This window comes from Anopheles merus, chromosome 2R (genome assembly GCF_017562075.2).
Source record: "Anopheles merus strain MAF chromosome 2R, AmerM5.1, whole genome shotgun sequence".
Classification (NCBI taxonomy): domain Eukaryota; kingdom Metazoa; phylum Arthropoda; class Insecta; order Diptera; family Culicidae; genus Anopheles; species Anopheles merus.
Genome location: NC_054082.1, coordinates 32,188,792 through 32,203,128, shown reverse-complemented (window position 1 = coordinate 32,203,128; position 14,337 = coordinate 32,188,792). Strand labels below are relative to the sequence as shown.

At 40.7% G+C, this 14,337-nt stretch overlaps 1 protein-coding gene across 11 annotated transcripts; it reads right to left on the bottom strand.

Annotated features, from left to right (window-relative positions):
• Positions 1-9,432: 9,432 nt before the first annotated feature.
• On the bottom strand, positions 9,433-14,085 carry LOC121589922. 11 transcript variants are annotated; one of them, XM_041909183.1, is made up of 5 exons: positions 13,763-14,085; positions 12,173-12,444; positions 10,794-11,225; positions 10,318-10,683; positions 9,433-10,207 (listed from the first exon to the last, which is right to left on the bottom strand). In XM_041909183.1, exons 2-5 carry the CDS (start codon positions 12,258-12,260, stop codon positions 10,104-10,106), a joined length of 990 nt encoding a protein of 329 aa, XP_041765117.1. In that variant the 5' UTR covers positions 12,261-12,444; positions 13,763-14,085; the 3' UTR covers positions 9,433-10,103. The 11 variants fall into 11 exon arrangements, with proteins under 11 accessions (XP_041765117.1, XP_041765114.1, XP_041765118.1 ...); XM_041909180.1 differs by having other exon boundaries at positions 12,173-12,434; XM_041909184.1 differs by having other exon boundaries at positions 12,173-12,420.
• Between the last annotated feature and the right edge of the window lie 252 nt (positions 14,086-14,337).

Sequence of the window (14,337 nt, the reverse complement as noted above, 5' to 3'; positions counted from 1 at the left end):
CTGGTCTGGTGTGGCAAAAGGTCATCAGTGCACTTTCAATTGATTATGCAGAAGGAAGTCTAGCAGCCTGCTTGTTGCCATTGGTTCAAGGACTTTCCGTCGCACGAGTGCTTCAGCAATTCAGCAAGAAAGGAAACAGTTTTCCGTCGCTCGAGCTTGCTCGTTTCCGTGTTCCAAGGATTATTGAGGATTGAGGAACAATAATTAAAATCAAACGAAACGTATGTGCTGGGCGCTACGTGAGCATGGAACCTGGTTACCACGATGACAGCCAAGGACGTCAATGACACGAGCTGCTCGGCTCCATGCGTTCACAGCCGGCATCGTCTAACGTAGGTCGAACGATGAGTACCACTCCTCCGTTGTCAGGCAACTGGCAAAAGGCCGGAACGCATCAGAGCTCATAAAAGAGGCGCTGTGTGATAGTCATTCTTCCTCGAAATGATAATCTATTTGACACAGTTCCTCGGTGGCTGTGGTAAACGGGCTCGTATACATGCGTATGCAAAACACAGGCAGACTTAGCGGGTCGACAAGACAGCGATGAGATTGGTTCTACTGTCATTCATGTGTGAATTGAGCTCGTGAATATTACTGACGTAGATGGTTTGGTAACGATGGTTTTGTGCTAAAGTTGAAGATAATTTGCGAGCCAGATGTGTTACAGTTTAAAATCTATTGTTAATTCAATACCAAGCAACTATCATTTAATGTTATACAATTACGATTAACATTTACCCATAGGAAATTAAAATTCCATTATGTGAAATATTAATCAGGAACATTTAATATTGTATATTAAATGAAGATTGCTTGATGATTTCCAGTTTGGCTTTTTGTTTGTTTGGCTTTTGAACTCCATAATTTAAAAAAAACCTTTTTTGCTTGAAATCTTAATTTTAACTTTTCACTAATTTACAAAAAACCGTTTTATAAAATAAAATGCAATCATGAACATGCTTGAAACACTCAAACAGTTGTAAGATACAAATTTAGATCTTTAAATTTGTGTGTGTTTTTTTTTTTAAATTTTGTAGACGTTTTCTATCACTAAAATACACGTCTTATCAAACATAAATGATGGCGAACCGAACTGATAGAAGATGGGAAAACGGAAACAATCATATTGGTATCGAACAGTCGGATCGGTATGCTTGTTGGAATCCTCTCGATTTCAGGTAATGTCATTTTTGGCCCCATTTCTTTCTTTTTTCCCATTTTTCCCACTTTTTTTCTAATCCTTATCCGAGTTTATTGGCTCGTCTGTTCGTTCTGCTCCATAGCAAATACGCATCGTTTTACTTCGGTCCATTGGGATCGGTCGACACTGAAGGGTGCTTAGAACGAACGATTTTGCGAAGCAGCATTTCCGTTCACTTTAGCCATTTGAACTTTTTTTATATCTTCTGCTCAAAACTGTCACTATTCAAGAGTGTTCCCCAAAGACGAACGACTGAACAATTTCCCCTTAGAAAAGTTGATCTGATCCCTTTTCAACGTCATCCCTTTCAGGCTCAGTTTGTCGTGTACGATACTTTTCACCTTAATTGGGCGTTTGGTGTCCGATGCTCGATAGCAGGTCAAGCAGATGGTTGCCTTATTTTTTCATCTTGTTCGTTTTTTTTGTTGCAAATGATGAGTTTCATGTGACACCATTGATCCAAAAATAACAAATAAAAAAAAACTCATGCAACTTGACCTTTTGTCGCTCACTGCTGTTTTTTGGTAATGCTCTTATTTTTCCGTAGGCCGTTTTCGAAGAGCTAGTGGTGACCCTGTGTGGACCCGTATGACGTAGCTAGCTAATTTCCGGCTGTCAAAACCAACGGTCCTCGGATGCTGCTTTTCAGCTCAGGGCATGTAGCAATTAGTTAGCGTAAAACAAAGCATCAATGGTCTGGTTTGTACTGCCACAGCCGCCAAATGCACGCTACCTTTGAAGGAAAGTTTATCCCAACTTTGGTGCAAATCGTGCTGTGATTATGAATCGTTGTTGACACATTTTAAATTGAAATTTAAAACAGTACTAACAGCATAACTGATGGCCGCTTATGGCTAAATTCAAAGAAAATCTTATTTCGATCACACAAAATATCAAACATAACTTTTTATTTTCATGCATAAAAATCTCACATTTTCCAAAAACCAATCGTTTATAGGACATCGCGATGTATAATTGTTATGTTCGTTTGCTATTGTATATTGTGAACACAACTTTACGCGGGAGGGCTTTGTGATCCATCGATTAATAAACACTCAGCTTAACTAAACAAGAAGATGAAAATGAGTACAAAACTATCGAAAAACAATTCAATCAAAACTTAGCAGCATGTGGAAAAGGAAGCTATATTTCCCAAAAATACTGTGATATATATTTACTTTAACAGCTTATATTTAACATGAAGGATGAATAAACTGATGCAACGTACGTTTCCTAAATAAATGCATTCTAAGCAAATCTTAACACGAATCATCGGTTCAAAACAGATATCACAACCTTTGCTTTTTTCTCCTTTCTGTTTGTTTACTGTACCACGCTAATAGACTGTATTAAATTTATACCCTGGGAGTAGTGGCGCCGTTCTCATAATCGATCGTCCAGCAAACAAGCGAAACCCCCAAAACATCATCCTTCTTATTTTTTTTCTATTACGTTCCATTCATGGTCGAACGGTAGCATACTTTGTTCTTTGATCTCGACCACATCTATTCTTTTGCTGCTATCCTCTTGTTGGATGAAGTGCTTTCGGCCGTCTCCTACCTTCTGCTGCTCGATGCACAAAGTTTACAAACGATCTCTTCCACACACAAACACACCTACAAACGTGTTTGATTTGAGCGAACCGTGAAAGTCGATACTCGAGAGCAAACAGTAGCTTTCACCTTTTCAGCCGCCACACTTCAGCCGTCGATTAACTTCCAATCAAAGTTTAAGCACTTGCCTGCAAGTGCCGGAAATTTTCCCGTGCCCACGCCTTGCCTTGCAAGATCAAGAATAAAGATGCAGCGTGGGAAAATTGAAACCACAACTCTGCCTCGCAAAAGTTTGCATGTGGAACGGGAAAGTTTTGCTGCGGTGGAAAGTTGAGTTTGTTTTTTTTTTTTTTGGCAAAGTTTGTTTGCGTTTGGGAGTTTATAGGAATTGAAAAGCTTAAAAACCAAACAACCCGGTGACTGCTAACGAATCTTACACCAATTGATTAAATGATTTGTGCGAAAGGAATGCTAAAAAAACGACACATTTCACCAATCGGAATGGTATTGGTAACTCAATAAAGTGTGTACATTCCGTTGCATTTGCCACACAGTCAATTCCCATTGCACCGTGCGTTCAATTGAGCGTACCTTACCCCCCCCCCCCCCCCAGCGTCACTAAGGCACAGCAGCAAATGACGCTCAATTGCTTCTATTTAATTAAACATTTTTATCGCTCACTGTACGCCACTGAACTCGACGCACTACAAATCCTGCCAGCATTAATCAATTGAATGTTGAAAAGACAAGCTTTACTGTGTGGGGTTGTATTGAAATGGATTAGTACAGCGAGTCCACTGTTCCGCCAGTGCATATTGGGTGAAAGCACTCGACAAAAGCGGAACACAGAGCGCGATACGCCGATAGGCCAAGTAGCCATGAAACAGAGCCACGGGCACAGGGGCAACGAATGTTACGCTTGCCATTGACCATGTTTGCACATCCCTCCCAATGGGATCAGCTCTCTGCCTGTGTATGTATGAATACATGTGTGTGTGGGTGTGTGTGGGTGTGTGTGTGTGTGTGTGTGTGGTGTGTGTGTGTGTGTGTGTGTGTGTGTGGGTGGGGTGTGTGTGTGTGTGTGTGTGTGTGTGTGTGTGTGTGGGTGTGTGTGTGTGTGTGGTGTGTGTGTGTGTGTGTGTGTGTGTGTGTGTGTGTGTGTGTGTGGTGTGTGTGGTGGTGTGTGTGTGTGTGTGTGTGTGTGTGTGTGTGTGTGTGTGTGTGTGTGTGTGTGTGTGTGTGTGTGTGTGTGTGTGTGTGTGTGTGTGTGTGTGTGTGTGTGTGTGTGTGTGTGTGTGTGTGTGTGTGTGTGTGTGTGTGTGTGTTCGTATGAAACGAGTGTGTTGCAGCGAAAGCACCAATTTGGAGTGCAGTGTGCACGAATATGCAACCATAAGTGGATTTGAATGAGTTTCTGCACTGGTGTAAAGCCCCATTATATGCTTCGAAACAAAGTGTTCTTAATGGTATGGGTGTTAAAATGTGCATTGGTGCGTGCACATCCTGTAGCCTTTTTTTGGTTTGGTACTTTTCTTTTTTGTCGTTCGTTAAAATGCACCGTGCAATGGAAGTAGGAGCTGTGTTTGCATATGTGTGAGTGTGTGTATGGGGGGTGTTTGTGTGCGGGCGTTAAAGCATTACGATGAACAGTTTCATGTGCTTTGCGGCAGGGGTGAAGTGCAGGAACAGATCTGATAATGTCGTTTTAATTTTATCAGGTGATAATTATCTTTGTCACGTCTCAAACGGCGCTTTCAATGTTTTATTTCAATAAATCGCTCGAAATGATGTTATGCATGCTAGGTGGATCCATTTGCTTTGCATGTTGTATGCTGTATTCAATGGGGTTGTTTTTAATTCAAACCATTCATTGTTCAGACACCTTTATTTGTTGGGGAAAGCCATTATCCCGGATTGGTTAACAGCTGGGAGCTAAAGTACTAGGGTGGTAATGAAGAAATGAGATGTTCTAAACTTCTCAACTATTATTCGCGTACTACCGTCACCCAGCTGAACATCACCTAAAATATAAAAGCGTTTACCTTTAACTATGAAATAATATTAAATTCAAAATTTAAAGCATTATTTTCCACCCGTTAGTAAAATGGTATACATCCGTGTAGCGAGCAAGTTAAACTCTCTCATCCACTGCCTCGCGCTCATTATTTGTTTTGTATTGCACTCAACCATTCCAAGCAATTTTCTTGGCTTTCTTGCGTAAAATTCGTAGTTGGAAGCGCTTCCTTGAGCAACCATTCTCTCGGTAGATTTACAATTCAAATCTAGCAGATTCCGCATGGTGGCTCCAGGGCACATGAGTACAGCTATTTTTCCACCGTAAACATCGAAAGCACAAGAAAACGAGCCTTTGTTCGACATTTGCTTTTTAAATCATCCTATTGAATCTTTCCTGCAGCATTTCCATTACTTTCATGCTAGCAGCAACGCACAGCCACGTGAATGCTAGCAAATACTGCGATGGGTATTTCGTTTGGTTTGCGCCCTTTTGATGTTTTGCTTTGTCTCAGTTTCAGTGGGATCTAGATGATTTATTGTAGAACTGTTTGTAAAATAGAACAATTGATCAATTTACGCAAAATTTTTAAAGGTACAAGTCACATCATTTTAACTCCCGGAATAATTGTGAAAAAACGACCCTCTCAGCCTTTAAAACTAAACAAACCAAAGAAACCATCATTTCTAAAACCAACTATAGGAGCAATCATTTTCTCATATAAAGTTACGTCCATGGTGCTGCCACGGCCAGTGCAGTTTTGGGCAGTGCCAAAGAACCCCAGTGGAAGAAACTGAAATGGAACAAAGCAAACTCAAGAGCGATAAAGATTCACCCCAAGTACCGCAGCGGCCAAAAAGTTCGGAAAGGGTTTCCAAAATCCACTCGCCAAGAGCGCAAGACGCCAAGGGCACAAAGTGGTCACGGAGTAGAGTGTCTGGAGTGAAGAAACCATCGTAATATGTGCCCGGCTTGGAGCTTTCGCCTGTCAGACAGGAAGCAGGGAAAAGGATGGCTGAACTATGCCGAGAACATCTTCATATCGTGGGGGTTGCACTTCTTGCCACCACACCCTGAGGCTTTATCGGGATCAAGGTTTGGTGTTTGAGTGTTTGGGTGTGCGAGTGGGTAGGTAGGTTGTAAGTTGTGAGATTTCGAAACGTGAGCGTCTGTGTACGATGGAGCGGGACGGGTCGAATGGCTAAGCTGGGCGAGAGTGTAGAGAGCAGTTGAGAGCAACAAAAAAAAAGAAGGCGAAAGTTTCATCTAGAGGGATAAGTAGTTTGCACATGGCAAGCATTCGCAGTAAAGGTTTATCTTTATGGGTTGTAAGTTGAAATGCGGAGATAACTCGCTGAATGGCATTGTTGAGGGTTTTGAAAGCGTAGGTTAATCGGGTGGTGTTTTGAAGAAATCGTTTGTGCAATTGTACAGTCGTGATTGCATTATGCCATACTTCTTATCGAGCAAAGTGCTGTACTTGGACAACCATGCAAGTGCTTACAGAGCTAGTTTATGATTAATCATTGGAGATCAATCTCGTTATGTTTAAGTTTCAGATGCATTAGGCATTCTAGATATACAATTCAACCATGCACTGCATTGCTTTTTCACTTCGGAAAAGTTTAAACCGATTCATATATTGCTGGTACATTCACTGCCTAACATTATATTAGTTAAATATGTCACCACATCTGGTGCCATAAAGGATAAGGGCAGGAACAGAGGTTGTAAATTCTTCTGTTTTGAACGGATTGAAAAAGTTCCATCGAACAGACATTCCCTTTAGGCAGTGAGTCAGCGACACACGACATGCATACATCAGCGAAATAGAATCAATGTTTGAAAAGAAGAAATTCCTTTCCGCTGCATTTCTGCTGATTCAGTTCAAGTCAATTCTAGCGCTGTAGCCACCCTGTACCGCCGTAGCCCGCAGTATGTGCTGGTGGGTTACCTTTTTTTTAGCGTGCAACACGTACAACATACGCGAACGAATGCGCTCAACGGTACTTGCACGCTGCAGGTTGCACTTTTGTGAACAAGGTGTGCACAAAGCATCAATTTATGGGACAATTTTTCCCCGTTTTTGAAGCGAAACCTCTCAAGAGACAAAACAGAGACTTTACTACCCGTACACACACTCACACAAACAAAACAAAACAAAAAAACAGGTAAAGCGTAGCGACATCACGTACCTCACCACAGCACCTTAATCTGTGTTGTCACATAATTCTTATTCTTCGGGAGCATAGTTTAGCCCAGCGGCTCGAGGGATGTCATGAAACGGGAGCAAAAGGACCGTTTGTTTGGTAAAGCCAAGCAAGAAAGATGAAAAAACTTCAATCGTTTGCTCCAGCTAGGTGCAGATGGCAGTGAACTGTTGGCTGGGAGAAAACTATTTAAAAAGTATAATGGTGAATTGAAGGAAAAGCGATTGGAAATGTTTTCGCTTTCCTCCGTTGGAGTGGTTGAAATGCTAAGGTACACTTATTTTTCTTTTGAATTCGTCCGATGTTTGTTTGGTGGATACGGATACGGGAAAATATGATTGTCAAAGGCAAAAAACCTCATCCAATTGGGGATGTGCTTTCGCTTCTGTTCTATAATCTTATTGAAAGAAAAATAGTATTATTGGACGAATACAAATATACACAAATGATTTCTATGAATGGTTTTTTACAAGCTATAGTTAAATCTTTTTATTACGGATTTAATGAAAGCTCCAATAACGATCAATAAATCAAAAAGATTGTATTGTGTTTGACCATGTTTCGAGCCAGTTTTAACAACGAATCTCGAACATAATAAGATCATTGAAGTAACTTAAAAAAATAGAGAGTTTTAGTTTAATAATAATTGTTATTAACTTCAATCACTCACATTTCCTTCTGAATTGCAAATTCTAAAATTCCTTTCCAAAAAAATGTAAAAAAGGCATAGGGAGACACACAGGCCCGCCAGGCGAAACTAAACGACACAAAACGCATGATGACGACCGATAACCGACTGAGAGGCAGTGGAAGTGGACTCAATGGAGGAGAACTTTTCTCTTCTGTTCATTACGTGTTGCTGTATTGCGATCCGAGGGACGACTTACGCTCAAGACGAATTACCTAGTTATAAAAATCTACTTCACTCCAATTTTTACATAAATCATGCAATAAAAGTAAAAATTAAACAGTACTTAGCATGGCAATCAGCATTAAATCCATAAAATAATTAAGCCCTTTGCTTATTGGAGACTAAAATCCGACGTATCCGAAAACGCTGAATGGAACAAGTTTTTCAAATATGTTTGTAAAACATGACATACAAATGGCATACACGGGTGCAAATGCTTTAGGTAAGTAATTAAATGCATATATACCACTGACAGATCAACAAATCCAAAACTACAATGAGCTAAATGATTCAAACGTGAATGATTGTCACGTATTCTATCACATATTATTAAATTGTAGGTATGCCGTTTGAAGTTTTAAGCTACTATCACATATTATTAAATTAAAGTATCACTATCACATATTATTAAATTTTAGGTGTGCCGTTTGAAGTTCCAAGCTATAATTTACTTCATAAAACAAATCTTATTGCACTTATTTTCCTCGCAATTCGGCTAAATATTGTTAAACTATATCACTTTGTGTCCCGTGTGGAACAAATTTACTGGTTGCACAGCGAATTGTAAGCCATATGATATATTTCTTTCACCGAGTACCACGTAATTGTAGAAATTCGTAGAAAGCAGCTGGTAGTAGTAAATGGGTTGAATGAACTTATAAAAAAAAATCAGGTCTTTTTAAACATGCCTGTACATTCTAAACCTTTACTTGCAAGACATTCCGCTGAATCACTTTATCCATAATTTATGTTTGATAGTGGTGAAATAAACCACCGTTCACTGTCTAGCTCAATATTTGATGATCCACTAGCGGGTGTTGCCGCAAGTGAGCGATTCTGGTGTATCAAATATCCACCGCAATGTCAAAGGTCGCACTATATCAGTGCGGAGATTCATCATGCTGTTATTCGAGCCGCTACGTACTTACCGGGAATATCCACCCCTCCCCCCACCCCCCGCTCACCCCTGAAGCATAAATCTTTCACCGCAGAAGCGTACACGGATTGAAGTGGATGCCATAAGATTATCGTGAGGTCGGCGGGCGAGGTATGATTCGGTTGGAACAAAACATAATGCGATAACGAGGTTTTTGCTTCATGCCAACGTGAACCAGAGAATGCCAACGAGAAACGCTTAACAATGGTCGCACAGCAGCTCAGCGTACAAGTAAATCGGTGAAGAATGTGAACGCTAAACAAAGGAAATTGCGTTGATCTGCAGGCGTTGTGTTCAGGGGAATAACATAACGTAAGAATACATTTACTATGGGGGCATGTGTGCGGGTATGGGGAAGCACCGCCGAACTGGAACATTTAGCAAGGAACATTTAGTACGAAAAATTATGGACGGTTTAAAGCAGTGATGCTCATCACAAACTGAATGTTGCGAATATTGTTCATGATGCATCTGATCTAGAGGCATTTTAATTGAAATAAACAGCAATTATAATAGTTTACGTAAAACACATGTTACTTCTAACGATAGAAATGATGATAATTGTGATATTCCAAAAATATTAAACTTTGACATACGAACTCAGCTCCAATGTACACAACTTTATCGTTCATAAACATGATTTTTTTTTTTTTACTTTCACCCGGCACCTTACTTCATGGAACACAAAGTCGTCTGATAATTTTTGTTTCTCGGTATGATTTGGGCTGTGTGCTGCACAGCCAATTCCTATAATAACTCTATTCATTCTACGTACCTTCCTATTTGAACATTACGTAGATAATTGTTCCGCTTACGGCTGCCACATACTAGGGGTATCCACATTGTCTGCGATCAATATCCTAGTACGTTTTTGGGAAATTGATATTTCGATCTTGCTTCGTTTTCGAGCCAAGCCTAGATTGCTTTTTCTTTGTTCGTTTAAATCTGTTTCACATCTATGTTTAACTGCTTAAGAAAGTCTATATACACAATCGTTTCGATGTAGATTGCAACACGCACAGCATAATCTTTAGCTACGTTACTCTTTAGAACGATCTGTCAATAAACCGTGCGCGCTAAGTTTTGTTCAAATTTCATTTCGATAAGCTCTTTAAGAAAGATTCCTTCAATTTTGCAGAATGCTGCCAACCGTACGGTAACAGGATGTATCGTGGGGTTTTTGTTTTGTTTCTGCTGTTACGCGAAATAATGCTTATTATTATGATTTATATAATATACACGATGATTTTGATTAATTGTTTTTGCAGCCTAGTTCACTCACGCTACCTCTGCTCTTGTATAAAACATGTGTCGTAAATAAAGTATCAAACTTACAAGCAGAACCCAAGGATGTAGGAGTTGCAGGCTGCCAACACTTTTTACTACGAAAGAGAGAATAGAAACAGTGTTTTGCGATGGAGTGTTTGGTATAAAAAATATTATTAAGCTTTAAAAATCCAAGTAATTTATGCGAAAGCGAATTGTGACATACCTAAAAGCATTGCAACACGATTGTCGATGGGCGGCTGCTCCCACTGGACGATACTTTCCTGGCCACCTCGCCACAAGATGGGTGAAAGGCTGGCCACGCACTTTATCCGTATCGTGCCATCGATGTAGTGCCGATGGTTGACGACCATACTCAGCCCCAGGAAGGTTGTGATCAGCCCATGCTGATTTTGTACCGAGGGATAGTGAATGATGTTGTTCGGGTCCGTTACGAGCAGATCGTTCAGGTACCATTGAAGCGTGGAGGCCGGATATGAGCGGCCCGAGGTGCAGTTCAGCTCCATCGTTTCACCAATATGGTAGCTTTTACGCTCACTATCACTGATATGGGGACCATCCCTTGGAACAACTGAGGTAAACAAAAGCAAACGACACGGTGAAACAAATTCAGTATTATTTTTATGTAGAGAAAGTGGGTGTGTGAAGATGATGCAAGGTGTTCACCCCACAATCACTTACATATCACATCCATCCGACCTTCACCCTGCACCGAGTCGAAGCTGGGCGCCTCGGCCGAGATCTCGCATCGATAGACGCCGGACGATTTGAGTGTTAACCCTCGCAGCAACACCTTCGTACCGTCCGAGTGGTTCGGATCGACCCGGATGCCCTCGATTTTGTAGCTCTTGATCGGCTGGGAAGCCGACGGGACGTACCGGTAAAACTCCTCGTTGTCCTTGTACCATTTGATCGAGTAGAGCTTTTCCTCCTCCTCGTACCGTTCGCCGAGGTAGTCGTTCTGATATCCATGGTGCCGACGGTTGCCGCTCTCCAGAGCACTGTGTCCCTTTCGCTGACCGTTCAGCTCATAGTGACATTCGAGCAGGGCCGATTCGCCTCGGAATTTATATGGAGGTATTCGTACGGTTTTCAGCTTAAGACCAAGTGACACTGCAAGAACAGAAGGAAACAGGTGTTTTTTATCAAGTTGATGGGGAAAAATTTAATAAAATAATGATATCTATGTTTATTGTAATAACAAATAAGTATCAATCAATCAACCATTAAGTTATCAACGTATTAAATTGAAAAATTGAAAAGTTTTGAATTAAATGGTTTGAAAATTTACAAAATAAACTAATGGTTTGTACGATTCTCGTACCGTTGCAACTCAATCCTGTCTTAAAAAATGAATTATTTGAGGGATGTAGAGAAAATGTCAATTCGAAAAACTGTTTGCTTCATAGTTACTACGACCAGAGTCCAACGTCCGGACCAACCTATTCAAAATAAAGGTCAAGAAGGTGTAATTTTAGGTGAAGTATAAGATGCCACTAGATCTTGCCGTTTCGCTAAAGATTTGTTTCACAAATTAATTATATCAATCCAAATCAAAGTTCTACGAATAAATATCAAAACTTCATAAAGTAAACTAATACCTTACAGCGAATTTTTGATATCCGAAAGGCAAAATAACGACATAAGAGATGAAAGAAACTTTATAAAATATTGGAATTTCATCTGCAAGGAAAGCAAAGACACCAAACGCCCAATTAAGGTGAAAAGCATCGTACACGACAAGCTGAGCCAGAATGGGATGACGTTGAAAAGGGATCAGATTAACTTTTTAAGGGAAAAGCGTTCAGTCGTTCGTCTTTGGGGAACACTTTTGAATAGTGACAGTTTTGAGCAGAAGATATAAAAAAGTTCAAATGGCTAAAGTGAACGGAAATGCTGCTTCGCAAAATCGTTCGTTCTAAGCACCCTTCAGTGTCGACCGATCCCAATGGACCGGAGTAAAACGATGCGTATTTGCTATGGAGCAGAACGAACAGACGAGCCAATAAACTGGGCGAAAAAAATAGAGAAGTGAGAAAAAAAACTACAAATCACATTACCTGAAATCGAGAGGATTCCAAGGAGCACACTGATCCAACTGTTCGATACCAGCAGCATTATATCCGTTTCCTGTTTCAAATCGAACATCAATTTGGTTCGATTGCCTTTTGCTATCCAGCTAGTTGCATTGCTTAAACCACTATAGCATTTGAATGTTTCACGCCTTTGAACACCGTTTCACAATTAACCGATCTGGTTGGTTTACACTCTGGATTTATTTTATGTTCCAACATATGATGAACGCACCCTGTTAAATGTACACTATAAAAAACTTAACATTCAATATATCTTAAACACTGCACATGTCTAACATATTTGACGAAGCAATTTTCTACTATGATGATTTATTATCAAATAATTAATGTTAATCACTTTTCCACTTTAAGTAAAAACTTAATTATTTAATTAAATAAAGTACGTAAGAAATAGTTGTGTTAAAATACCAAATAAAGCTTCAAAATATTAGACAAACTGAAACACAAAACTTGACGGACATGCTCTGGTATCTAAGTTTTCTACAGGAAACCTAAATTTTATTCCACAAAGCTCATTGCTTACTTCCTGTTTCAGAGCGTATAGTGACAAGTAATTTGCACTGGAGAGAACATTAAAACCAATTGTTTCAGTTTCACAAGCCACTGGATTTTGGGAGATACATCACTTGTCACTATTTTCATGACAATTAACCGTCACACATGCAGAACAAATGCTTTGAACTCACGTACATATTCCATTACCAGTGTTATAAATATAAACGAGAACAACTATGGACTCTAACCGGCACGCTCAGACTGGCCTTGTTTTGTATACGCATGCATACGAGCCCGTTTACCACAGCCACCGAGGAACTGTGTCAAATAGATTATCATTTCGAGGAAGAATGACTATCACACAGCGCCTCTTTTATGAGCTCTGATGCGTTCCGGCCTTTTGCCAGTTGCCTGACAACGGAGGAGTGGTACTCATCGTTCGACCTACGTTAGACGATGCCGGCTGTGAACGCATGGAGCTGAGCAGCTCGTGTCATTGACGTCCTTGGCTGTCATCGTGGTAACCAGGTTCCAAGCTCACGTAGCGCCCAGCACATACGTTTCGTTTGATTTTAATTATTGTTCCTCAATCCTCAATAATCCTTGGAACACGGAAACGAGCAAGCTCGAGCGACGGAAAACTGTTTCCTTTCTTGCTGAATTGCTGAAGCACTCGTGAGACGGAAAGTCCTTGAACCAATGGCAACAAGCAGGCTGCTAGACTTCCTTCTGCATAATCAATTGAAAGTGCACTGATGACCTTTTGCCACACCAGACCATGAATGTGAGTGTTGGCTAATTAGAATCACAACAGCACCAATGCACACAAAGCCGGTGGAATTGTTCCGTTGAGCGTCCTGGTATGGTGTTCCGGGAAGAACTTTTCACTTTGCGTGCTTTGGGGCATGAGCTAAGCTGTTTCATCATTTCCGCATCCGTTTGAACGAGCAAAACACACCTAACACACGAATTGATCACAATTTGGCTGATATGTGTTATGTGAGATATGTGAGAAAGTATGTCCAATGGACGCTGTTTGTTATTCTAAGACTCACTCACTTTTGTACTTTACGAAAGCTTATTCATTTTCAGCAGCACAATCCTTTTCACTTTAACCCAGCGTGTGTAACATAATGATTTACTGAGGAGACTGCGTTACTTCTGGAGCGTTAGCATCGTCAACACACTTACATCACTATGCGGTCATTTGTCATAAACAGGGCCTACTTTACGTCCGACAATGAGCATTCCTGTTGAAGTCACGAAACACGCATGGGGAGGTCGGCAATCATGATCAACATGCCGATGTAGGACGATATACCGGAGGAGTCACGAGAGTTAAGCACAAGCAGACACAAGTCCTTTCTCGACCGAGAGTTACACAAAACTGACGAATGAAATATGAATGACTCAGTTACCCGGATAGCGTACATACACGAGGAACTCACGCAATCTCCGGGTCCAATCGGCTCTTGTTCGGCAAGCGCATCGGTATTGGAATGGAGAACCATATTTCCCCTTACTGGGAATGGAAATATCAGTCGAGAGTGACCATTCATAGTAACAAAGAGAAGACCTTGCTGGCGTGAGAGCTTTGCTGTTTGATGTCGGTCGCTCAATGCAGTGGATGTAAA